At 41.0% G+C, this 27574-nt stretch overlaps 1 protein-coding gene and 1 pseudogene across 1 annotated transcript; one reads left to right on the top strand and one right to left on the bottom strand.

Moving 5' to 3' along the window:
- Positions 1 to 1104: 1104 nt before the first annotated feature.
- LOC126625114 (bifunctional dTDP-4-dehydrorhamnose 3,5-epimerase/dTDP-4-dehydrorhamnose reductase-like) lies at positions 1105 to 2891 on the top strand. The gene is made up of 2 exons (XM_050294192.1): positions 1105 to 1737; positions 2254 to 2891. Exons 1-2 carry the CDS (start codon positions 1291 to 1293, stop codon positions 2704 to 2706), a joined length of 900 nt encoding a protein of 299 aa, XP_050150149.1. The 5' UTR covers positions 1105 to 1290; the 3' UTR covers positions 2707 to 2891.
- A 490-nt stretch (positions 2892 to 3381) lies between these two features.
- On the bottom strand, positions 3382 to 9683 carry LOC126625476 (cucumisin-like; annotated as a pseudogene).
- Positions 9684 to 27574: the final 17891 nt, after the last annotated feature.

Here is a 27574-nt window from a genome sequence, read left to right as displayed (position 1 = left end):
ATCGGGTCGTGTCAGGAATTGCCAGGCCTAAGCACTACGGCGAGGACGATCGATTACCTATCCAAGTCTCGGTCGAGAAGGATTCCTGAATCCTTATTGGTCGAGGTCATCTCATCAGCCTTCTCGGCGAAGTGAGGTGTTACAGTTATTACATTCGGCACATTGAAAGCCGAATTTGATATTGAACTTCGTAAGAATAGTAACCTTGTCTTCAGGTTCGAGAGCCCAAGAGGCCGAGATGTGTTCCTTTCTCGGCCGTAATCGCAAGACGCAGAAGTCAGCCGCGCACCCAACGCAACATCAACAAAATTTACTCCTCGGCCGACGAGTTGGCACGCCCCGCATTCACCAAAGGACGTAGTTAGCTTATAGATTACTCGGCCTGCGCGCCACGTAGGTTTAGTAGTTTATAGGGTCAACAGATGGGCATTCACACTTCCATTTAAACAAAATCTAAATTATTAGAAAAGAAAAAAAAAAGAAAAAAAAAGAAGAGTGAAGTCCATATTACGATTGTAGAGTAAACTGCCGATTTGCCCCCTGAACTATCACCCAACTTTCGATTTGCCCCCTGAACTTTTTAATTGGAAAATTAAGGACTTAAACTAATTTTTTTGGCCAATTTGCCCCCTGCTATTAATTTTTCATTCATTCCATCCAAATTTCTGTTAAATGGAAGCATATGCACAACATATGTGGGTAGTTCGGTCACTTCATTCTTTAAAATAATTGAAAACCTTAGATTTCTAAAATATAAACCTATGCAAATATGTGTGATTCTATAACTTTTCTATATGAAGGTCTAGTGAAATGACGCTTTTGTCCACAAATGAGAGTTACGTAGTTTGCACATGATGAGAGTTAATGTTAATTTGGATGAAATTTATGAAAAACTAACGGTAGGGGGGAAATCGGCCAAAAAAATTAGTTTAAGTCCTTAATTTTCTAATTAAAAAGTTCAGGGGGCAAATCGAAAGTTGGGTGATAGTTCAGGGGGCAAATCGGCAGTTTACTCTACGATTGTATGTGGTGCTCCACATCCCAACCCAACTCCAATATTCAGGCACAGAATTAAAAAAAAAAAAAAAAAAAACAAGCCATCAGTGTCCGAAACATTCGCACTCGGCCACTCTGTCTCTCGTGTTCCCTCTACTTGTCTTACCTATATACAACACCCGCACCCCTCTCTCCATTTCTCACGCAATCTCCAGATCCAAATCTCAAACACACTTCAGCTCCCTCTCTCTCTCTCCCCCCTTTCTCTCTCCTCTCTCTGTGGCAGTGGCAGCGATGGGATTCCCATCCAACGGCGCCGAGAAGCCGCTCAAGTTTCTGATCTACGGCCGCACGGGCTGGATTGGCGGCCTCCTCGGCAAGCTCTGCGAGGGCCAATCAATCGACTACGTCTACGGCTCCGGCCGCCTCGAGAACCGCAGCTCGCTCGAGGCCGACATCACCAATATTAAGCCCACCCACATCTTCAACGCCGCTGGCGTCACCGGCCGCCCCAACGTCGACTGGTGCGAATCCCATAAGGTCGAGACCATCAGGACCAACGTGGTCGGCACCTTGACCCTTGCTGATGTCTGTAGGGAGCGCGGCCTGATCCTCATTAACTATGCGACCGGGTGCATTTTCGAGTACGATGCGGGTCACCCGCTCGGGTCGGGCGTTGGGTTCAAGGAGGAGGACACCCCCAACTTTATCGGATCTTTCTATTCCAAGACCAAGGCCATGGTGAGTCTCGTTTGACCCTTCCATTTTTAGCAATTTTCGTTTACATTGAAATTACCTATTTACCCTTGGTAAGATCTCATCGGGGTATTTTGGATCTAAAGACTTTACTGTTGGATCTGAATTGTTCTGAAATTTTGGATTAGAAATGTTGTGGTAAATGTTGATTTAAATTCATCTTTAACGAAAATCAATACTAAATTTTTTTAACTTATTTAAAGAAATACTACTAAACCGTAATTCTAGGTGTCAAAATAACAACGGTTAAATCTTAAAAAATGTTAAGGGGTAATTTTCTGTGGAGGGATGCAGTTAATTAAAATGCTCGCTTTTATAACTGTTTACCTTCGAAATGAGACTTACCATGTGAAATAGTAAATGTGATACATATAGCATTAAAGCTACGAAAGTAAACTTTGTTGCAGAATTTTGAGCTCATTGCCAATTTTCAAACTTGATGTGTAAGAATGCTCAAAAAGTTGCGGTTACTAATTTTGGCTACTTGATGATACTTGAAAGGTGGAAGATCTGCTCAACAATTTCGAGAACGTTTGTACTTTGCGTGTTAGAATGCCAATTTCATCCGACTTATGCAACCCCCGTAACTTCATCACGAAAATCACTCGATATGATAAGGTAGTTGACATTCCCAACTCCATGACGATCTTGGACGAACTCCTCCCCATTTCCATTGAGATGGCAAAGAGGAACCTCACCGGAACCTACAACTTTACAAACCCCGGAGTGGTCAGCCACAACGAGATCTTGGAGATGTACAAGGAATACATTGACCCCAGCTTCTCTTACAAGAACTTTACTCTTGAGGAGCAGGCAAAGGTGATTGTTGCTCCTAGGAGCAACAATGAACTTGACGCCTCGAAATTGAAGAAAGAATTCCCTGAACTCTTGTCGATCAAGGAATCTCTCATTAAAAACGTCTTCAAGCCAAACCAGAAGACCGCCACAGCTTAAAAACTTTTAGGTTTGAATTTTTGGTTTCCATGTTGCTATTAATTGAATTCAGTTCATGTGATCTCTCCATTATACAGCTCCTTCTCCCTGGTAGCATTCATGTCTGCCTCGTTTGTATTTGAATGTTGTATTTGAAATAACTCGATCAGTCAATAAACTGGTTGCAAGTGTTGTACCAAGTTCAATCCTTTTTCTTTAAGTTATCGATAATGTGTATATGGCATTTGCATTTGATGAGCTCTGGTTTAGTCCTTCAATTATGTTAATTAGGGCTGGTTTGGTATTGCTGTGCTTTGAAAAAAAGCTGCTGTGAGAATAAGCGGCTGTAAAATAAATCAGCAGGGTGTTTGGTAAACTTTTTTGTAAAAGTGCTTTTGGAAAAAAAAGCAATCTAATAGTGTTTGGTAAACTTTTATGTAAAATAGCTGTGACTGTGTGAAATGATAAAAAAGGATATAAAATGAGTTTTTTTTTTTTAAACCTAAAAACCCACAAAAGTCTCTCGAATCGGTTTTTCCCCGTCAGAGGAAACCATTTCTAGGGTTTGGAGATCCCCAAATTGGGGTTTGCGAGGTCAGATTTAAAGGACGCCCAACACCTAGGAGGTGAAATCCGAGATTTAAAGGATGCCCAACGCCTGAGAGCTTCATTCGAATCAGAAAATTTCTAGTTCTTCTACCCACAACCCAGAAAACCCCAAACCCAGAAAACCCTCAAGGCCGACACCCTTACAATCTTCAACCGCACCCTCGCAAGGACAAGAAGCATTTCGACAGAAAACCCACAAACCCAAAATACCCACAACTCAAATCCGACGCCCGCTCCATCCTCCTTGACCCCACCACCGGCGCACTCTTTGGACTCCGCCCTGGAGGCATCCTCGTTGACATAACCACCTCCGAACCCTCCCTCACTGTCGAGATCTCCCTCGCTGTCGACTCGATCTTCGCCCACAAGTCCGGCATGGGTCTTTTCATTAAAGGAGCACTGTAGCTCCGTGTGCTTTGAAAAAAAGTCAGTTTTCCAAAGCAGCAAATAGCTGCTTCAGCTTTTTCTTTGATTTCAGCTTATTCTCACAGCAGCTTCCAAAATAAGCCATTTTTGTTTAGTTTACCAAACACCTAAAACCCTCACATTTTTTTTTCACGGGTGCTTTTTTTTTAAGCACCTCACTACCAAATCACCCCCTAGTGTGATGAATGTAGTTTTTTAACTAGATGTTGTCACTGGCTGGCCATCTTCAACTGCAAGGGAGAAGGATGGGTTATTCAGATCCCAAGCTCTTCCTGGCTTTGTTCTGCCACAGCCGCTGCCGTTGTCACCAGTGATAAGTTTTAATGTTGTGCTGTTGTAACCCTGTTTGCAGAGGAAATGCACGTAGTCTGCTTCGTATAGATCAAAGACCAGCCCGGGTTTGACTGCTTTCAGAGAGTTGATGTGACCAAACCCGTAAGCAAATTCAAGTTCATTGTGCTTGTTTGGGTCCAGGACACGAGCTATACATTTCATGGAAAAAAAAGGGGTGATAGTTTAATAGAGAGAGGCATGTCGAGAACACCAGGAACTGAAATGCTTTCCAGAAAAATGAAAACTAGTGTTTATATGATTCTATAAATACCTGTAGTCAATACGGCAGATTTGATAGAGGCAGCCAACCATTCTGGATGGGCAGCCTTGACAAACGCAGCAGCAACACTAGCACGAGGACAGGACATGGAAGTCCCTGAGATTATGTTATAGTCGACACTCTTGGTGTCGTGGAAGTCAATGGAAGGCGGTGCCACGGGAGACCAAGCAGCAAGTATATCAACACCCGGAGCAGTGAGATCAGGCTGTACATCATTTATTCACAATTTCCAGCATATAATGTGTTCAGAAGCATAGTTAAAGGCAATTAAGCGAAGATGAAAATCATGACATTCATTCGGATGTTTGTCACCTTTAGCACATCCAGGGTTATGGCGTTGGGTCCCTTAGTAGAAAACGATACAACGTACGGTGCCATGACGTCCTCCTCCGTCTCAGCATCCAGAATTGTTGCAACTGGATTCCTGAACTTTTATTGTGTAAGATTATATATACTTACTCTGTTGATCTGATATATTCCAAAACTCTCTGTCCATCCTCTATGGTGATCAGTGCTGTTGGTAAGGGGTAACTGAATGCAGAGTCAGTGTAAAACGAATCAGCCATAATTGCACCCGCGCCATCAGCTACCACGATGCCAAAACCATTCTCGATGGCTTCGCAGAAAACAATCTTCCCTTCAGTTTATGTGAATTCATGACTCCATTAGTACAATATCTTGATATCGCTGAGTTAGCACCTGCAAAGAAGTTTGCAGCATCTCCTTCATAAATTAGGGGAAACGACTTACCATGAAGGTCGAAATTGTTAACCGAGTTTCCCTGCATTACATCATTGTAAATTTCTCCATTCCCAAGTACTGCTTTCACAACAAACTTTCTGTCAACGGTGCTGGCAGCAACGGTCAGGATCCAAGGTGCATAATTAGAAATTGTTTTTGTAAGAGACCCAGAGTTTCCAGCAGAACTTGAGGTTAGTATACCGTGTTTTCATGGTGGGGAAAGATCCAATAGCAATCGGTTCTTCTAAGTAGTAGAGTGGAAAGACAGAGCCAAGTGAAGTTGATATAATATCAACCCCATCTGGTATTGCATCATCAAATGCAGCAAGGATATCTGCACTAGCACATCCGGATGCCCAGCAAACTTTGTAGACAGAAATCCTAGAATTGGGGACACCGCCTTTTGGAGTTCTGGTAGCTAGCCCAAAGTACTTGCTGGTACCTCCCTGCCTGCAGCATTCGAAGCAGCATGGCTTCCATGTCCTCCGGAGTCTTTTGGCGATTTGAAGTCGGTGGTGTTGTAGTTGGCTTCACCCGATTAGTTTACTGTAAGGTCAAATGTTCCATCTCCATTAGTTGCTATTAAGATGAGCCAAAGAACATGGCATGCTAGCACAAATGCTGTAAGAAAAGTGCAAATGGAAGCAAATGCAGAGTTGCATTGACCATTGGAACCAACTTAATTAGTTTTAATTATGCAAGTTCATGTGTTGGATGGTAAGATCTCATTGTGTATTTATATAATCACAAACTTGGAAGATTGCAACGTCGTTGCTCGCTGGTCAGACTGCACTGCAAATTCCCCCGTAGAAATCAATTGCAGGCAGGCCTGTCCTTGGTGCTTCTGGTTTTGTAATTGTCGCCAAACAAAGGTTAGAAACATGGTGTTAAACACAATTGACAATTTGACATGCCACAAACAATCTTTTAAACTGTTTGCTAAAAATGGTCCCTTTATTTTTTGATGTGGGGTTCACCTTAACACGCTCCCTCACGTGAAATTTTATCACGCAGGTATATAACTTGACTCCAATACCATGAAGAAAATATAAACTCATCATCCACCGATTGCAATTTATATAGTTTGATACCTGTTGGCCTTAAAAACTACCAACCTACGTGGCGTGCAGGCCGAGTAACTAATGAGCTAACTACGTCCTTCAGTTGTATGCAGGTGTGCCAACTCGTCGACCGAGCTTGGCCGAGGAGTAAAATATGTTGATATTGCGTCAGATGCACTGCTGACTTCTCGATCTTGTGATTGCGACTGAGGAAGGAACACGTCTCGGCCTTCGGGTTCTAGAGCTTGAAGACACGACTGCTAGTTCTACGAAGTTCACAAATCATCGGTGCTAGATTCGATCACGGTGATTATATTCGTAAGAGTATAAGCACGCCAAATCGACACCAAACTATATGGACACAAATATTCAAAGAAAATGTACGTCTTAATCGTAAATGTGGTTCAGCCGTCAGAATGCCGAACTCTAAACCTAACTTGTGAGTATCCAATCATAAAACCACTCGGCATTCAATGCGCCAAGTCTAGTGATTCGTAACACCTCACTTCGCCGAGATGGCTCATGAGATGACCTCTGCCAATAAGGATTCGAAAAACCTTCTCGACCGAGACTTGGATAGATAACCAGTTGGCCTTGACGTAATACTGTTTATCCAAACTGAAGGTGCTTCGCGGTCGACTGATTCTACGGCAGCAGTGTTGTTTATCCAAACTGAAGATGTTCGCCGGTTTCCTTCACAATGTTATTTATCCAAATTGAAGATGTGTTGGCGAAAAAGAAAATAAAAAATCTCAAGGTTGTTGAGAGGTTTCGTGTAAAGCAGGGGTTTGCGCAGGGCAATTTGTGTGTTGAATTGTTTCTCGGCCTAGTTTGCCTCCCATGAGTTGTGCTCCGAAGGATAGTTGAGATAATTTGTCAGCGTCAGTGTTGTGAACTCGTGAAATGTGTTTAAAAGTAACGCCATCGAAAGATTCAGCCAAATAGCTAGCAACCATGTGATAGGGTGCCAGAGTACAACTCATGCAACAAAATGTCCCATTAAGTTGATTAATCACAAGTTTGGAATCCCCGAGAATAAGGACACGAGTGGCCTGCAAATCGTGTAAGACATCGAGACCGATGACAAGGGCTTCGTATTCGGCTTGATTATTCGTACAATCAAAATCGAGCTTGAGAGAAAAATACTAGCAGCTGTGATTTGGGGATTGAATAACGATCCCAATGCCAGCTGAGACCGAAGTACTAAAACCATGAAAGTACATCGTCCAGTAGTTATCACATGCGTCCACCATGCCGATTTCAACGTCATTGCTCCCAAACTCGTACGATGAGGGGTGTTGGCCCAAGAAATCAGCCAACGCTTGGCCTTTGACAACTTTTTTGGGGCACATATTACAAACTAAATTCGGACAGTGCCGGAGCATGTAATGTTTGAGTTTTGATGCAGCAAAAAATAAGGCTAGGTAAAGCTTATCGACAGTGAAATAATTAATTTATGGTGGGTTAAGATTTCAGATAAGATAAAAAATGGCTTGTTCTCGTCCAACATCATTATCTTGTGCAAGAAGTAATCCGATGGATTCTTCGGCAGCTAAAATGTATAGCTTAAGAGGTCTGCCACGTCGTGGCGGAACCAAGATGGGTGAAGTTGTGAGGGAGACCTTGATCTGCGTAAATGCCTCCTGGTGTTCTGCACGCCATTCGTATGTGTCAGAATCTTTAAGTTTCAAGAGCGTGGAGAAGACCTTAATTTTCCCTGCCGAATTGGCAATGAATCGACAAAGAGAGTTAATCTTGCCAAGCAATGACTATAGTTGTTTCTTAGTCGTCGGGGGTGGAGCGTTGATGATTGCTCGAGCCTTGTTTTTGTCTACCTCAATACTACGATGATGTACAAGGAATCCTAAAAAATTACCGGCTGATACGCCGAAAGCACATTTGGCAGAATCATAGGTCATCCAGATGTGTCCGCCGATGTTTTGATTTGATTACAACATCGTCGATGTAGACTTTGACGATGGTACCGATCAAATAATGGAAAATAGTATTCATGGCTAGTTGATATGTGGCGCTGGCATTCTTGAGGCTGAATGGCATGACAACCCATTCGTATGTGCCGAGTGCCCCTGCGTAACGAAAAGTAGCTTTATGAACATCAGCCTGGGTGATGAAAATTGGTTATAACCAGCATGTCCATCCATAAAGGATAAGATCTCGTGGTTTACCGCTGCGTTGATTAACAAATCTGAAATTAGCAGTGGATACTCGTCTTTAGGAGTTGCCAAGTTTAAATTTCAAAAATCAATACAGATGCACATGGCATCACTTTTCTTTAAAACAGGGACGATGTTTGCCAGCCATTGGACATATCGAGCTGTCCGAATAAACCCAGCTTTTAAAAGTCGAACGAGTTTGTCTTTTATGCTGAGTTGTACTTCGGTTGAGAATCGTTGAGGTGGTTGGCGGAATGGTTTACACCCAGATTTGTGCGCAATTCATGTTCAACTAGTGTGCGATCTAAACCAGGCATCTCATGGTAACTCCAAGCAAAACAATCCTTAAATTCTTTGAGCAACTTACAAAGCTTAACTTTTACATGTTGGGGTAACAAAGTTCTAATAAATAAAGGTCATGGCTCTTCGACCGTTCCAACGTTTATCTCTTCTAATGGATCTTTAACTTAAGGTTGGCTATCCTTGAGCTCGGCCGGTGCAGCCTGAACCTTGTATAGTGATAATATAGGGCCGTTGTCTTATTCGGCCAAAACTTTGACTAAGTTTACACCCGAATTTGGTTGCTTGGAAATAGCATACCAGTGGGCCAATAGACGTTCCATGATAGATGAAGTAGTGGCCTAGCATTTGTCATGTCGGTCTTCAGACATCAGTATTTGCTATCAGATTAGCCAATCCAAGCCTCGCTAAATCCTGATAGATAGTCTCGGCACCTACCTTGATTGCTTTCTGTACCGAAATTCGAGTCGATCATCATTCCTCGTTCAAACCATGTAGGGTAATATAGCCGACGTGATCATCGTAATACTGTGCTTGAATCATATTGGCTTCAAAAGGTTGATTGTTAGACGGATGCACCACAACGGATTTACCGTCCCAAAAAATGAGAACCTGATATAGTGAAGAGGGAATGTAGTTCATTTGATGGATCCAATCTCGACCGAGTAATGCATTGTACTCGGTCTTAGAGTCAACGATAAAGAATGCAGTCATGTGATTGCGACCTGCAATGCTTACCTTCAAAGGAAACATTCATTTGCTCTGAGACTTGTCACTGACGAAGCTGCTCATGGTTATTCCTGATAGGATGAGTTTGTCGTTGGACCATCGTAGTGCCTTCATGACGAAGACTGGCATGATATTGATCGTAGCTCCATAATCGATGAAGATTTTGGAGATTGGATAACCTTCAATGTGAGCCGTGACATACAACGGCTTCAAATGTTGAAGATTAACTGAAGAAGAATGGGGAAATAGTATGGCCAGAGCTGCTTTAAGTTTGTCGGCTTTACTCGCTTGTTCATCTTCTTCAGTAGTGATGAAATCAACTTGTGTTGCTTCCTCGGCAACCATATCCCTATCTAAGGAATTTGGTTGGGGTGTAGTTGGTTGAAATTTAGGAGGTAGGACATAGACCATGCTAATTTCCATATTTTCGAGACTGATGGGCCCATCGGGTTTTGGTCGTCGTCCGCTGGGTTATCGAGTGTGGTACCATGCTTTGGAGCTTCCTCGCCTTGATCATCTCTCGCCTTATCGGGTACCTGCTCTTGTGGTGTGTCAACTGAACCTATTTCATTTTGGCTGTCATCTTCGAGCTCGGTCGTTGCTGGGGCTTGGTTTTGTCCTTGCAGTGCTTTACGGGCTCGTTCTTTATAGGCGATTCGAGCGTCCCTTGTGTCTAGGTAAGCATCCAAATAAACCACAAGATCCTTCTCATCAGGCGTAAGGCCAAAAAGAGTTACGGCTGAGAAAACTTTGAAATGATGTCGTAAGTACTGAAGGCCTTCAAAAGAGAAAGAGAGCTCAGCGGTGTTTATGTCCGTGTACGGGTCAACCTCGAAGCCGAGGACCCGAGCTTCACGTATATGCTGGAACCTGGCCTTCATTGCTGGGTTGGTAGTTTTCTGAATAATTTGTTCAATATCAGGACAAGTGAGTGCCAGATCGATGGCTTCTTGCAATGCCTTGGGTAAGCCATACAAGTCATTGGCAGAATGTGTCTTGTGAAACTCTCGTATGTACTCCAAAGATTCTTCGAGGAATGGAGGATGTAAATTCCGTTAGACTCTTATCAATGGCTCTTGTTGGGGTAGTGAGGGAAGCTTGCTTTTGACTTCTTATCTGAAATGCTCAAAACAAGCTTTCATCTCCCCGGGCCGAATGAGGAGTTTGATGTGCTTTTCGAATTCTTCAATGGTGGTTTCAAAGTCATGATCAATTACCTTTTCCCCTTGAAGTAATTCAGCCATGATTGGTGGGGGTGCTTCCTGTTGCTTCTTTTAGTTGCCATTTGGTAGCCGAAGTGGCTTATGCTGCTTGCCGTCGAGCCATGTAGTCTATCCGTTGGCGTCGACGTTTATGAGATTTGGATAATCCAGTATACACGCCAGTAGGAGAATTGTAACTATACCAACGTTGGTTACGTGGTTCAGGTGGCTAGAACGTTTTTTGATTTGCTGATGAACTCGAGTTGCTGAAGGGGGCCCGTTCGTTCATGTTTGAGGGCCTAGCCTATCGAACACCTTTTAGCATTGGCCTCCGTCGAGTTTCTTTGGAGATGTTGTCGCAACTTTGGATGGTTGTCGTGGTGTCAGAGCCTGAGGTAGTTTCTCCTGTGGCTCGGTTAGGACGACGCATGCTTTACAACTGCTACACAAAACCATCGGTCCCTTAGCTTCCTCTGCACTACTATTTGACATGGATTCGACTATGGTCGGTCCTGAAAACTCTATAGGTGGCTCATTTCAAAATAGATCAATCTTTAGTCGCAGCCGAAATTTCTGCTTTGCGACGTGTTGTATTAGAACAAACTCGGCCTTCCTTTTCCCTTTGTTTTTGGGCAAATGAGCATCTACCATGCCAACTGTCATCGAAGGAAAATGATCAACATCGACAGTCATCTTTTTCTCAGGAAATTCTAACTTGCCTTTATCAATCCAACTTTGAATAGCATCACGAAACACAACGCAGTTGTTTGTGGTATGCTTATTCGAATTATGGTATTTGCAGTACGTCTTTCCTTTCAACTCTTTGGCTTTAGGAATGTTGTGTTCTAGCCCAAGTTTGATTATCTTTACCATCAGCAATTGGTCGAAGATTGCATTGGCCTTGGTGATATCGAAAGTGTAAACTTTTGATATTCTAACCGTCTCTTCAACAACCAAGCGGGTTTTAGCATCCTTGGAGTTAATATGAGCCAATGCCTTGCAAACGTACGGTTTATCTAACACTATCTCAGTCGCGTCCACACTGACATATTGGGGATCCTCGCCTTCGGGCGATACGTAGCTCACTGTGGGATTTTTATAAATCATTCCTCGGGATGGGGACTTCAAGATCTTTTCCTCTAGGAGCAAATAATCATAATACTTGACATGTTGATAGGAGCATATTTATGCGCCTTAGTTAGCTAGTTCTTATGCATTTTCGTTATGTTTTCTTAGTTTAAGTAGTCTTTTAAGCTAGTTTCATGTGTTTTCAGGTTTTAAAGGCATATTATACAAAATGATGCAAATTGGAGCTTTTTGGAGCAAAAGTGAGCTTAGAGTGAACAACACATGCTTGGAACAAAAGGTTTGGACGAAATTGAAGATTTGAAGATTTGAGGATTCCTAGTCCGAGAAGGAATCCTAGTCCACAAAGGAGTCCTAATTGAAGAAGGATTCCTAATCAACGAAGGAGTCCTAATTGAAGAAGGATTCCTAATCAACGAAGGATTCCTAGTTGAAGATGGATTCCTAGAAGAATGAAGATTCCTACTCAAACAAGGTTTCCTACTTGAAGTAGGAAAGTTAAGCCTAAAAGTTTCTACTTTGGGTTGATCTTTTCTAAACCTAGATGGCCTTGAGTTTCAGCAACATTAGAAGGTTCCTAAGCGTTGGAAGACACAAAGAAGGGTTTTAGAATATTCCCTCATCCTTGCCGTGGGCTAGGGCTTATTTCCTCTTGGTTTTGGGCTTTCTAGAAGCCCTATCCTTATTTCCTAAATCCATGCCGCACCTAGCCCTTGTTAGAATCTGTTTTCCTTGCCTTGCAAGGCTTTCTAGAAGCCTTATCTCAGCCTATCCATACCTGCCGCACCTTGTGGACTTTTTCCTTCTCTAATTCTGATTTCTAGGCCTATTTCCTGATGGATTTGGGTTATCCAAGTCCATATCTGATTTACCTAGGGTTTTAAGTGCCTATATATATTCATAATCACCCCTTGGCCGAATGGACCACCTCCCATATTCATAAATCACGCCAGAAACTCATCTACCCTCTCTGCCGCAACCCTCAATCACCATACTCCATATTTTCTGACCCTAAACACCTTGCCGCACCCCCCATCAATCCTAAACCCTTCCATACCATTCCCTACCCATTCTCCCATACAAATACCACCCAAATCCTAAACCCTTCCATACCATTCCCTACCCATTCTCGCAAAGCAAAGATACATAAATTTAGACATTAAAATCCAAAGAAAGAAAACACCTAGATGATCCAACTGGACAACAGGTGCATCCACGAAGTCTTCCTTCCTCCTTGTTGCGGCACTTGGTTTAGGATTTGGGTGGTATTTGTATGGGAGAATTCTAAACCCTTCCATACCATTCCCTTCCATACCATTCCCTACCCTTGGCTAGGGGGGATTCGAAACCATGTTTATGCTTGCTATATGATTTAATTACTTCTAATTGCGTTTCATAAGTTGTGCATTCAATTTGCTTATCTACATGAATTAAAACTGATTTGTGTGTGTTGGTTGAGAGTGCACGCTTAATTTTCATGCATAAGTTTAATGCTAGGATATAAGGGATTTTCACCTAATCGTTATGAACTTATATTCACAAGTAGTAAAGGTTGTTGATCACAATCGTGTTAAGAAAATTCTTGGCATAAGTTTCATGCGCTTTCATAGTAACAAGTGCCTCGCCAATGCTTATAATTTCCATACAACTTAATGATCTTTGATTGTTTATCTATTATGCGCTTTCATGTAGGTAGCTTTTAAGGAATAATTTGATTGTTATGCGCTATTTCCATTCAATTCAACGACTAAAAGATTACTTTTTTTTTTCCTTTTGGATTGAATAAATTAAACAAGAATCAAAGGACAAAAATAAATAGAGTTGTGCTTAGAGAAACAAAAATGCGCGAAAATCATTTTCCAAACATTCTACTACCTTCCTCTCCTGGCCATGGCAAGCTACCATAAATGCTGCAAGCAAAGCTGCATAAGGAAGAAAATGCAGCATTCGTTTCGTCATTAGTTCAAATTCAGCTTACGCTTTACAACTTTCCTGTCTTTGATAATAAAAGTTCAATTAGGGTATTTTATAAGCACAAAACTTGAAGATTGTAATGTCCACGGACTACAGATTCCCCTTGTACAGCTCAATTAGTGTAGGGCAGGTTCTGTTTTTGACATTGTGGCCAAAAGATGGTTGAAAAACCTAGGTTTGAGGACAATGTATTGCCTTCCATTGGAGCTCATTATTTTAGTTTCTTCTTGTTCCTTTTGTTTAGGGCTGGAAAAAATTACCAAAAATCCCAAACCAAACAAAAAAAATCCCGATCCCAAACCAAAAAAGTCCCAAACCAAAATTTTCAAAAATTTCAGGATGAAATACCGAATTGATCCCGAAATTTCGGTATGAAATTCAGTATTGTCTACTCAATTTTTCGGTAATTCCATACCGAACCGAAAATAAGTATTATATATGTATTATATTTATATATATATAATTATATTTATATATATAATTATATAATTTTGTATGTATATTTATACACACACACATTTGAACGGTTGCTAACTATGAGTAGTAATATAATTGGTGTGGTCTACAGGTAGTAACCATAACCATTTATCGCCACATTTGTAGGTACAAACCTCCCACAAATATGTCTATTTCTTCTATACAAAATCAAAAAATTGTATTGTTAGTTTTCGAATATATTAGGTTTGAAACTTATTTTTTTGTTTTTTGGGTTTTGTTACTTATTTTATTTGGGTTGCATGTTAATTTAACTTGGTATGAATTATTATTATTTCAATTTGTATGAAATTTGGGAATACCAAACCATCCCGGAATACCGAAAATATTTTGGGAATCCTGAAAATTTGGAATACCAAAATTTTGGTTTGAGATTGGTCTTCAAATTCCCGCCCCAAAATTTTTTTATTTGAGATTCGGAATTCTATTTTCGGTTTGGAATTCCATACCGAATCACCCTACTTTTGTTTGCTCTCGCAGATTATGAATAGAGTGTAAGTACAATTAGTTGGTCATAAAATAATAAAACACATCAGTCGCATAAATCAGTACAATCACTCTCTCATAAAATAACTACAGAAAAAAATTCCTTTTGGGTTCATCTTGTGGCTAAACTCAGATCTAGATCTAACAATTTTTTACACGACTTGTTAACATGACACGAAAATAACGAATTTTGGGTCAACACGATAACTAATCGGGTGATTATCGGGTCACACGATAATAACCCGTTAATAACGGGTCCTTAACAAGTTTACACGAGAATGACACGCGAGTAACCTGTTTCGACACGATAAGAAAAAAATTATTTTGATGATTTTAATTTTTTAAACTACTAAAAAAAACTTACTATAAAATACAATAGACATAATGAATATGTATATATTGTTTATTAATTATTATTCTACATAAATTTTAAAATTTAAGCTTTATTTATTTATTTTTATAGTATATTATAGGCAAAGATTGAGATTAAAAATCATAAAACACATTAAAAATACCAAACACGTTAAAAAAATTATAATAATTAATTTACATGTGCAAAAAATATGAAAAAATTATGCAGACGCTCGTAGTTGCATCATCTACGCTTTGAGGATGGGTATATAATCGTTTGAATTTTTAAAACCATACAAACTCTCATGATTAGTACTTTTAAGGGAGTTCAAAATAAACAAAATTCATAATCATTAATGTATAAGTCTAAAAGATGTGACACACCCCGATCCTAGAATCAAGGCGTGTTGGCCGTCACGTGAGCGTGACGTAACCAAAAGTGCGACGCGGAAGCAAAAAGGATAGACGAAAATACGAATGAATAAAAACCAACTACTAACAATAATATCCAACTAGTATGCTAGAGTGAGTTTAAGTGTGAAACACACATAATCAGAACATAAGTACTAGGTGCAGTCAAGTAAGAACATTACTAATTTACAACACCCAAAGGTGAGTCCTACATGCAAGTAGTCTGTCAGAACGCCATGGGAAAATCCTCGTGAGCCACCAACACAGCTAACTAGAACCTGGATGGGTGCAAAACAAGATTGAGTGGGTCAGTAAAACAAAGCTTTTCAAAAATATTTTGTTTAACAACATTTCTAACCCCTCATTGTAAAACCTGTATACTTTCCCAGAAAAATAGTATAATATGCATATAACTCTTCAAATGTCTCAAATCACAAATCTTTATCCAAAAAACCAGAAAGTATGTCATGCTATAAGCATCAATAACAGAATAAGGATGCATCAAAATAACAGGTGAAATAAGGAATCAACCGGAGACCCTGCAGTTGTCCTGTAAGGTCAATTTTATAGCTCAATATCCAATCCAACCGGAGTCACCACTGTGACCTGTACGGCGCTACTCTGCACATAAATTGGAACTATCTAAAGTAGTATGTACGATAAGAATGGTGTAAGAATACGCTCTAGTGCTCTCTCATCAACAACTGTATAATAATCTAAAATCACCTATAAGTCGAAACCACCTCTAATGGTCTGTACGACATGTCGGAACTCTCTAATGGTTTGTAGGACATGCACCTACTTGGATCCAAGGTGAGCGTGTGGTGCGGGGTGAATAATATAAGAACTAACACCAGGGGTGCAGGTTATGAGCTCTTAACACAATTCACATCATCAATAAACCATAAGAACAACATAAACCTCACTTGATACTCACATGTGCATCCACAACACCATTTCACATATATGCATCAATTACTAATTCATATATTTCATATATTATGCATGCATGGCATTTTAAAACATACTTTCATTTAAATTCAAGTTCTGGGAAAAATCAGTAGTATATAGGTATATACAGAAAATAACTGCCCACTCACTGGTATGTCGAAGGGTTGTAACCCCCGTGATGCCCTTGAACGCGCTCATCCTCGGGATAGGTCTCACCTATATGCGAAATAACTGAGGAAGTTCGATAATCCAGCCAAATTTGAGAAGCTTCGTTCTCGGTCATCCGACGTCCAAATTCTACCAACGAAACACCCCCGAAGCTCGTGAGGACCACCTTAAGCTTGCTATGGTCGTCCAATTCCTTTGATTCTTCTTCTCCAAGCTTCCTTAGAACCTCACTAAGCCTCCTATGAGCTTCAAATTCGCTTTTTAGTCTCCATCGGTAATGAAATGGGCAAGCTCCTCCTTGTCCGTACGTGCACAGTGACAAGGTGCAGAAAATCGAGAGAGAGAAGAGAGGGAAGGTCCACGAGAGAGAGAGAAGACAAGTTTGAGTGTGTGTGTGTGTGTCCACATTACTCCCTTAGCAACCGTTAAGGGTATTTTCGTCATTTCACATCCCTAATAAATGTACCTTCGAGACGGGCTGTGACAAATGTGAAAGCATACTAAACGTTCATAATTGCATCCTCAATGCTTAAACGATGGTTACATGATCGTTTAGATTTTTAAAACCCTCTAAATCTCATGAACAATGTTTTTATTTGAGTGCAAAATTAATAATAATTATTGTAGAAGTGTGAAAAATGTAATCACTCGTAATGAAAAGTTTTATAACTTTCAAGAAGGGATCAACTCCGAAATTTAGTATGTATATACTAATTTAGTATTATGTTTTACATTTTTTTGGGTCAAATTATGTTCTTCATTTTCATTTTTATTGATTTAAAATATATTTTTCTTAATGGGTAATGGGTCGGGTCATATTACCTGTTTACTTTAACAGGTATTACACGACATGACCCGTTAAGCTATTGGGTCTGACATGAAAACGACACAAAAATGACACAAAAACAAGAATACGACACGAATGTTATGTCTACTCAGACCACTCTTTATAAAATAGATTAAAAGAAAAAAAATAAGAGAGAAAGCAAGTTTACCCTTGAAGGTGGAGGAGGGTATTTATGCCTTGAGAGGAGTCCTCGTCCGCAGTGGCGAATCTTGGAAATGATATTAGGGGGGTCAATAAGAATAGTGTGCACAGCGGGTAATTTTTTTTTACCAGAAATAACATGCATATCGCCATTTCATAGAGTTTTGGTATACCTAAAGTCATTTGGAAAGGCATATTGCACACCTGTTAATGTATGTAAGGGGCAGCACCCAAGGTATCTATGGACATTCACCGAATCTTGGTAGGCCTGAAGTCAGTTGGAGGGCATTTATGAAGCCAACTCTAATCTTCAAAAGGGTAACATCCAAGGTATCCATGGACATCCACCGAAGTTCGGAAGGTCAGCACCCAAGGTATCCATGAACATTCATAGAAGTTTAGGGGGTCAGCTGACCCCTCCTGTCCCTCAATGCATCCGCCACTGCTTGTTCGGGTCGTGAACCTATACTGTAGGTGAGGTGAAAGTTGTTTTGAGGAACTATATCATTTGGTATTGATTTTCTAGGGTTTAATATAGAGTTAAGTGCCGATTTAATCTCTTAATTATCACCTAAGTGAAAATTAAGTTACTGAATTCTTTTTTGAGTATAATAAGTAACTAAATTCATTAAAAATTGCTAATTTATCCCTACTATTATATTTAAATCTATTTTATCCAATTTTTTTATCAACTTAAGCCACTTGACACACTTTAGACTTAATACCGTTATTTTCTCGCATATAAGCCATATAGGTTACGAATCTAATGTCTAATTTACCATCCGAAGCTAACTCCATACACTATTTCTGTATGGAAAATGACCAATCTACCCTCCAATATGTATCACATGCAAGTAACGTGACTTAAATTGACGGAAAATTGAATATAGTAGCTTCGAATCTAATACTAGGGATGTAATTGGCAGATTTTTATAATTCAATGACTGATTTTTCTTAAAAAAAATAGTTTAGAGACCTAATTTTCACTTAAATGATAATTCAATCACTAAATTGTCAGTTGACCTTTTAAAATATTTTCTACTAAATTTTAACAATGATGCTAGTACGTCACTCCACAGTTACGTCGAATCCTTATGACAATGAATCCAGAACGAAATCGCGTTAAAGCTAGGACGTCACCCGTAAGTGGCGCGCTGTGTGGCCCGAGCACAGTGATAAGTGAGCAAGGGTCGCTGTATCTCCATCGGCACTCGAATGCAGTGTTAAATGAGCAAGGGGGCCATAGAAACTTCTTTTCGAACGACTCCACTCAAAGTTGTTTGGGAGCATATGCTCCTATCAACTTTACACAGGACACACAAAAGAAGTACTTTGATCCTATTAAACGGGGGATGGTGAAGAAGCTAGGACAGAAGGGTAGAGTTCAAGAGAGTAGAATGCGTTTAGGAACGTGGAATATAGGAACCTTAACGGGAAAATCTATGGAAGTAGTGGAAGTTATGGTGAGGAGAAGGATAAATATTATGTGCCTACAAGAAACTAAGTGGGTTGGTCTTAAGGCAAAGGATCTAGAAAACTCAGGGTTTAAGCTTTGGTATTTGGGCACAAATAGAACGAGAAACGGTGTTGGCATCATTGTGGACAAGACCTTGACACAAGATGTTGTAGATGTCAAGAGGGTAGGAGATAGAATCATGGCAATCAAGATTGTAATAGGACAAGAACTCATCAATGTGATTAGTGCGTACGCACCTCAAGTAGGGTTGGATACGAGTTCGAAGGAGAAATTTTGGGAAGGCCTTGGAGACTTGGTGCAAGGAATTGCTCAGACGGAGAAGTTATTTATAGGAGGAGATTTAAATGGACACGTGGGCAGGGCGACAGGTAACTATGGAGGTTTTCATGGTGGCCATGGTTTTGGGGAGATAAATGAGGATGGGGAAGCTATCTTGGATTTTGCAATGGCATATGATCTCTTCTTAGCCAACACTTTCTTTAAGAAGAGAGAAGAACATGTGATCACCTACAAGAGTGGGTCGTCAAAAACATAAATAGATTTTCTTCTAATGAGGAAAGGGGATCGTATAACTTGTAAGGATTGCAAAGTTATACCGGGGGAGAGCTTGGCTAATCAACATCGCTTGTTGGTGATGGATGTACATATCAAAAAAGTGAGAAAAAAGAACAAGACTTGGAAGTGCCCAAAGACTAGATGGTGGAATCTAAAAAGAGAAAAACAAGTCATTTTCAAAGAGCAAGTAATCACCCAGTGTGTGTGGGATAGAGAGGGGGAAGCTAGCCAAATGTGGGATTCCATGGCTAGCTGTATCCGAAAAGTAGCAAAAGAGGTATTAGGAGAGTCCAAGGGCTTTGCTCCACACCAAAAGGAATATTGGTGGTGGAATGAGGAGGTACAAACAAAGGTGAAGGCTAAGAAGGAATGTTGTAAAGCCTTATACAAGGATAAGACCGATGAAAATGGTGAAAGGTATAGAATAGCGAAGCAAGAAGCGAAGAAAGCTGTGAGAGAAGCTAAGTTAGCGGCTTATGACGATATGTATAAGCGAGAGTTGGATATCTATAAACTAGCTAGAGCAAGGGAAAAGAAGACAAGGGACCTAAACCAAGTGAGGTGCATCAAGGATGAGGATGGAAAGGTTCTTGCTACAGAGAACGCGGTCAAAGACAGATGGAGAGGTTATTTTCATAATCTTTTCAATGAAGGACATGAAATGAGTACTCCTTTAGGGGAGTTGAGTAACTCAGAAGAGTGTAGAAACTACTCATTTTATCGTCGAATCAGGAAGGAAGAAGTGGTTGTAGCTTTGAAGAAGATGAAGCATAGAAAAGCAGTGGGCCCAGACGATATACCGATTGAAGTGTGGAAAGCCTTGGGAGAGACAGGTATAGCATGGCTCACTGACCTTTTCAATAGGATTTTGAAAACGAAGAAGATGCCAAACGAGTGGTGAAAGAGCACCTTGGTGCCTATTTACAAGAATAAGGGCGATGTACAAAATTGCATGAACTATAGGGGTATTAAGCTAATGAGTCATACAATGAAGCTTTGGGAGAGAGTCATTGAGCATAGATTGAGGCAAGAGACACGGGTTTCGGACAACCAATTCGGGTTCATGCCAGGGCGCTCAACCATGGAGGCAATCTATCTTTTACGAAGATTGATGGAAAGATATAGAGATGGGAAAAAGGATTTACACATGGTCTTTATAGATTTGGAAAAAGCGTATGATAGGGTTCCAAGAGACATTCTTTGGAGGATTTTAGAGAAGAAAGGAGTACGAGTAGCATATATCCAAGCTATAAAGGATATGTATGAAGGAGCAAAGACTGCCGTAAGAACTCATGCAGGACAAACCGAAAGCTTCCCCATAACTATAGGATTACATCAAGGCTCATCCTTAAGTCCTTACCTTTTTGCGTTGGTAATGGATGAGTTAACAGGACATATTCAAGATGATATTCCTTGGTGTATGCTTTTTGCAGACGATATAGTGTTGATAGATGAAACTCAGGAAAGGGTAAATGCGAAGCTTAACCTTTGGAGAGAAGTGTTGGAATCTAAAGGTCTTCGCCTAAGCCGATCAAAGACAGAATATATGGAGTGCAAGTTCAGTGCAAATGGAGGCCAAAATGAGTTAGGGGTGAGGATTGAAGATCAGGAAATACCAAAGAGCGACCGTTTTCGCTACCTAGGATCTATCTTGCAAAAGAACGGAGAATTAGATGGAGATCTTAACCATAGAATACAAGCTGGATGGATGAAGTGGAAGAGTGCATCTGGCGTGTTGTGTGATCGTCGTATGCCACTGAAGCTTAAGGGAAAATTTTATAGGACGGCAATAAGGCCGGCGATGCTGTATGGCACAGAATGTTGGGCGGTGAAGCACCAACACGTACACAAAATGGGTGTAGCGGAGATGAGGATGCTTCGTTGGATGTGTGGGCACACGAGAAAGGATAAGATTAGGAATGAGGATATCCGAGGTAAAGTAGGAGTAGCCGAAATTGAAGGAAAACTGAGAGAAAATTGGTTACGGTGGTTTGGCCATGTGCAAAGAAGGCCTACTGACGCTCCGGTTAGAAGATGCGACTACGGGACAGAGGTTCAGGGCCAAAGGGGTAGAGGAAGACCTAGGAAAACTTTGGAAGAGACTCTAAGAAAAGACTTAGAGTACTTGGATGTAACGGAGGACATGACACATGATCGAGCACGAGGGCCGACTCAGTGACTTGGATTTTTCAAGTCTCCAATCGAGAAGTTTTCCCCACTCGGGAAATTAAGGGAACACTACCTCAACCTACATGCTCCACTCACAAAGCTTCAACATACAAGCTTCAACAAAAGAAAATTTCAAAGAACTTAGTGAAGAAGGCTTTGGTGTATTTAACACAATACGTTGAAATGAAACAAAGCTTATTTATTGATATCTCTAAGAAGTTACAAATATGTACATATACACGAGGCAAAATAAACAAACAAGAGGGAGCCTTCACAAAGGTTGCTTAGGAGAAGTCTCAGCAGTCGGTAGAGCCCCAGAAAGAGAAGGCACCGGAGGGGGATCATTCGGAGCCTCAGTACTGGACAGCACCCTAGAAGGAGGAGGCATCGGAGGTTGATCATTTGGAGCTTCATTACGCGGTACAGCCCCAGAAGACGAAGGCAATAAATGCCTTTAGAACAAACCCACAAACCTCTGATGATCATGTAAAATCTGACCATCAGATTCCTTCATCTGGTCAAGCTTCCTCTTCATGTTTGTAGCATAGTCATGAGCGAGCCGGTGCAACTGTTTATTCTTATGCTTGAGCCCTCTAATCTCCTGTTTGAGACTCATCACTTCAGCCGCCAATGATTCAACTTGGCGGGTTCGAGCAAATAGGCGTTGGGCCATATTAGACACAGAACCTGCACACTGAACACTGAGAGCCAGAGAATCCTTAACAGCCAACTCATCAGACCGTTTGGAAAGTAGTCTGTTATCTTTGGGAGTGAGAAGGTTCCTGGCCACCACCGCAATGGTCATATCATTCTTCATCATGGAATCCCCAAGGGTAAGAGGACCAGTAGGGGATAAGAAGGATGGGCGCCATATGTTGTCTGGAGAAGGCGTGGCTGCCTCTTCAACAAGGTTCAAGTCAAAACGACGGTCGGAGGGGCCAAACATTTTCAAAGGTGTTGAAGAGAAAAGAGGTCGGACAAATCAAGATCTTAGAAATGCAAGAAGGGAGCTTCTACTGGTGGAGATTCAAGTGTGCTTTGGAACTTAATACCAGCCTCTATAAAAATCCGCACTCGATGGAGCTTCAAAAATCGAAGAGGCGCCTGCTCAGAAATCGAAAAGGCGTTTGCTCTCTCAAAAGCTGGGCTGCTCAGAGACCACGAGGGCCGATCTCAGGAATCGAAGAGGCGTTTGCTTTCTCAAAAGCTGGGCTGCTCAAAGACCACGAAGGTCGATCGCAGAAATCGAAGAGACGCTTGCTTTCTCAAAAGCTGGGCTGCTCAGAGACCACGAGGGCCGATCTCAGAATTCGAAGAGGCACCTGTTTTTTCAGCCTTGTCAGCACCTGTCACATGCACACTCAACTTTACGGAAATTACGGGCATTCTGTCGAAGATTTCTAGTGAAGTAGAAAGCACGTGAATGTTACTGTTCAATCATTCACTTTCCACATGGAACATCAGCTCACAGGTACCACATATAACTTTGCCATAAATCTCTGACAAAGTTTAGACACGTGAAGCTTGCAGCTCCCATTACATCGCTATGACCAAGAAGGGTAAAAGAATAGCAAAGAAACAGCACTAACAAAGTTTAGATACATAAATTTTGAAGGTCTAGCTACCATATTATTACCCACAAGGGTAAAGGAACATGACCATTGTTGGATAATTGGAAAGTCCCTGTGGGTCAACCTCTGTGCTCTGTGGCAAGGTAGACTAGCAAACAGGCCTAACCTTTACTCACATTCGAGAAAACACTCCCAACAAGATTGCTTGCTTCAAGATCGAAGAGGCACCGTCCTTCGAATCTCGAAAGCTAGACTCCCAACATGATTACTTTCTCAAAAAGCGACGAGACACCGCTCTCCGAATCTCGAGAGCCAGACTCCTAACAGGATTGCTTTCTTAAAAATCGAAGAGGCACCGTTCTCCGAATCTCGAGAGACAGATCCCCGACAGGATTGCTTGTTCGAAAACCGAAGAGGCACCGCTTTCTCAACTTCGAGAGCCCCTTAGATAAAGCTTGTCTGTAATCCTCACACCGCTTTCTCAACTTCGAGAGCCAGATCTCCTTGGATAAAGCTTGTCTGTAATCTTCACACGTAACATCAGCTTTCCAGATACCACAGACCACTTTTTCAAAGTGCTCTGACAGAGTTAAAACACGTGAAGCTAGCAGCTCCCACTACCGTGCTATAACCAAGCAGGGTAAAAGAATAGTATTACTCTTTGTTAGGGAGACTCCTATATATGTCGACCTCCATCCTCAACGGACAGGCAGACCTGCAAAAATGCTCAACCCTTCCTCATATCTGAGAGGGCACTCCCAACGAAGCCTCTCGAAATACTCAGTTTTCTTTCCCCCCGAGAATACCTCTGCAAACAAGCTACACTAGAGCAAGAATATCTCATATCATCAGGGTTAAAAGCAAGAGTATCCCATATCATGCTTTTTCCCTGTCTTTTCCTTTGCCCTTGTTCTTACCTGCAAGACAAGGAGAAAGAGAGCAATCAGTCAGCACTTGGAATCAAGCTTCTAGTCCGGAACTGACTGCCTGGAACCCCATTGCTCTCGAGTACTCATCTTCAACATCTTATGCTTCCCGAGAAGATACCACATCTGCCTGAGGAACAAATAGGGCAAGTGAGAAGGATACAAGGAAGCATGTGGAGACAAGCGCAACAGAACACGTGCCGATACATCCACTACTTTGTCAACAGCAAAAGTATCCCATATCAGCAGGGTCGAACGTACTCTAGATTTGATGGACTTGTTTTGACCCTCAAATTCTTCAGTCGGCCTTATACTCTGGCGGAAACAAGTAAACCCTCCAGCCCAATTCAAGAATAAGCCTGTGGAAAGTTACTTCTTCAAAAGCAAAAGTATCTCATATCACCTTTTCTCCTTTTCTTCTCTTTATCCTTCATGCTACCTGCAAGATAAGGAGAAGGATAACAATCAGCCGGAACTCGAAATCAAACTTCTGATCTGGGACTGATTGCTTGGAGCTCTGATTGCTTACCTTGTCTGTCACCTCTTTCAGCAAATCCCCTAGCTCGGCGACTTGGGGGACTCCTACTACATGGTTTGTATCGCGCTTGACCAAGCCTGAAACTACAAGTAAGGGTCAAGTGAAATTGATACATTACCTTGTGCATCTCCACCAGTTAAAGATACCACCCCTGGAGGGAGGAAGAGTACTTCCAAAGAAGATGCCACATCTACCTATGAGACAGATAAGGCAAGTGAAGACGATACCACACTTTGGTACTTAAAAGTTTCGTGATTACGAGATCATTCTTCCACAATATTTCCTAATGTCATTTGTACTAAATCATTCACTTGTACTCACTAAAGGAGAGCTTGAACCTATGTACTTGTGTAAACCCTTCACAATTAATGAGAACTCCTTTACTCCGTGGACGTAGCCAATCTGGGTGAACCACGTACATCTTGTGTTTGCTTCCTGTCTCTATCCATTTACATACTTATCCACACTAATGACCGGAGCAATCTAGCGAAGATCACAAAATTAATATTTAAGATAATATTCTTTGGTGTATTTTCGCAAACGATATAGTGTTGATAGATTGAAACGCAGGAAGGGGTAAACGCGAAGCTTAACCTTTGGAGAGAAGTGTTGGAATCTAAAGGTCCTCGCCTAAGCCGATCAAAGACAGAATATATGGAGTGCAAGTTTAGTGCAAACGGAGGCCAAAATGAGTTAGGGGTGAGGATCAGAGATCAGGAAATACCAAAGAGCGACCGTTTTCGCTACCTAGGATCTATCTTGCAAAAGAACGGAGAATTTGATGGAGATCTCACCCATAGAATACAAGCTGGATGGATGAAGTGGAAGAGTGCATCTGGCGTGTTGTGTGACCGTCGTAGGCCACTGAAGCTCAAGGAAAAATTTTATAGGACGGCAATAAGGCCGGCAATGCTGTATGGCATAGAATGTTGGACGGTGAAGCATCAACACGTAGGTGTAGTGGAGATGAGGATGCTTCGTTGGATGTGTGGGCACACGAGAAAGGATAAGATTAGGAATGAGGATATCCGAGGTAAAGTAGGAGTAGCCGAAATTGAAGGAAAGAGGAGAGAAAATCGGTTACGGTGGTTTGGACATGTGCAAAGAAGGCCTACTGACGCTCCGGTTCGAAGATGTGACCACGGGACAGAGGTTCATGGCCGAAGGGGTAGAGGAAGACTTAGGAAAACTTTGGAAGAGACCCTAAGAAAAGACTTAGAATACTTGGATCTAACGGAGGACATGACACAAAACCGAGCGCAATGGCGTTCTAGGATTCATATAGCCGACCCCACTTAGTGGGAAAAGGCTTTGTTGTTGTTGTTGTTGTTGTATGCTAGTTCCGGTTACGTACAAAAATTCCATGTTGATATCCTGTGATGAGTTTATCAAGTTGATTGTGTACGTAAATTCCTTTAGTATTCTTAGCAGTATCTATAAATTATGATATTTTTGTGAATTTGAAGTTTTGTACTAGATAAGTACAAGTACTATCGTCTGGAAGTATTAGCTCTTTGAATGACAATTTCTCATCCTTTAGGCCATGACGTACGTAGGTGAATAGTAAGTAGGTTGGATTAGTATTAACACAAGAACACGATCTTTGAATGACACAAACTGTTTTACTGGTTTTGTATGAAAATGGTCCATTTCTTTTACATTTGTAATTCAATATTGACATAAAACAGAATGTTACAATCCGAACTCTTGGTAAATTTGCGTATTATACACGTTCATTTTGATATTAAACCGATAGATACATTTATAAACTCGGGAACATCATACGTAAATCAAACCATAATTTACAAAACTTCTTAACACTGAAGATGGAAATTTTTTGAAAGAGATGTGATAGAAGTAATAAAAACAGTTATTGAGCTCTCTTTATTCTTCCTCGGGATTCTGCTTTCTCAATATTTTATTTCCTTGATTCCCACATTGTTGACATTCAGTACATCATGATTTAAGTTGACATTCAGTACATCATGATTTAAGTTAACATTCAGATGCATCTCACAAGGATTCGAGTGCACTTGACCGAACTATATTGTAATTATTTTAACCAACTAGCACAAATTGGATGCAATTAGGATTATGTTAGTTGTGCCTGAGAATCCCATTTCTGTAACGCAAGGAAGAACCTTTGACGCTTTGTTTCTTCTGAGGCGCAGAGGAGGGGGGTGATGGGATATAAATAGAATCAGGGAGGAATGTGTAGACAACCAGTGGAGCCCTCACCGCATGAACCCCATCATTCAATACAACTGAACCAGATTTGATTGGCTGGTTTGAAACCTTTGGGTTTATGTGACCAGACCATAAGCGAATTCAAGGTCTGCATGCTTATTTGAGCCCACGACATGTGCTGTTCATGAGGAAAAACAAATGGTAGTTCACTAGAGAGATGAAATTAATAACGCATTCAAGTATCAATTCCTATGCAATGCATTTTATTCATATGGATTAAAACTTATAAATTAGGGAGATTAATGCATCTTTTAGTCTTGAAGTTTGCTAGAATTTCCATTTATTCGTGATTTATAGACGCATAACCATACCCTTGTAGTATTAGATATTGACTCAAAAGCAGATTCTTAAATTTTCAATCAATGACTGTGAGACCATCTTTAACATTTTCAGTTTACAAAATTTCCATCCATATCTATATCTACGTTGTATTACCTAAGCTTAATAATCGTGTCTATTAACTAATAGGCACTGATAGTGCTTTTAGCCACTACATTTTGTGCCGCTATTGTTACTGCTTATTGTTGTTATTGTCTTGTGAGTTAGTGGTTCAGAGGTGTTAGCACAATCCCCCTACTCGTCGAAAGCACATGATGTCTAATTAGAGTTATGGACGCAATAGCAGCCTAGATTGAAGTACA

The sequence above is a fragment of the Malus sylvestris genome, chromosome 6, assembly GCF_916048215.2.
Source record: "Malus sylvestris chromosome 6, drMalSylv7.2, whole genome shotgun sequence".
Taxonomy (NCBI): domain Eukaryota; kingdom Viridiplantae; phylum Streptophyta; class Magnoliopsida; order Rosales; family Rosaceae; genus Malus; species Malus sylvestris.
This window is presented reverse-complemented; position numbering and strand designations above follow the sequence as displayed.

Bases quoted from the DNA above. Each gene is read 5' to 3' on its own strand.
- LOC126625114 (XM_050294192.1), top strand. From the start codon at position 1,291: ATGGGATTCCCATCCAACGGCGCCGAGAAGCCGCTCAAGTTTCTGATC. The intron at 1,738-2,253 runs GTGAGTCTCGTT...GATACTTGAAAG, and splicing joins ATTCCAAGACCAAGGCCATG to GTGGAAGATCTGCTCAACAA.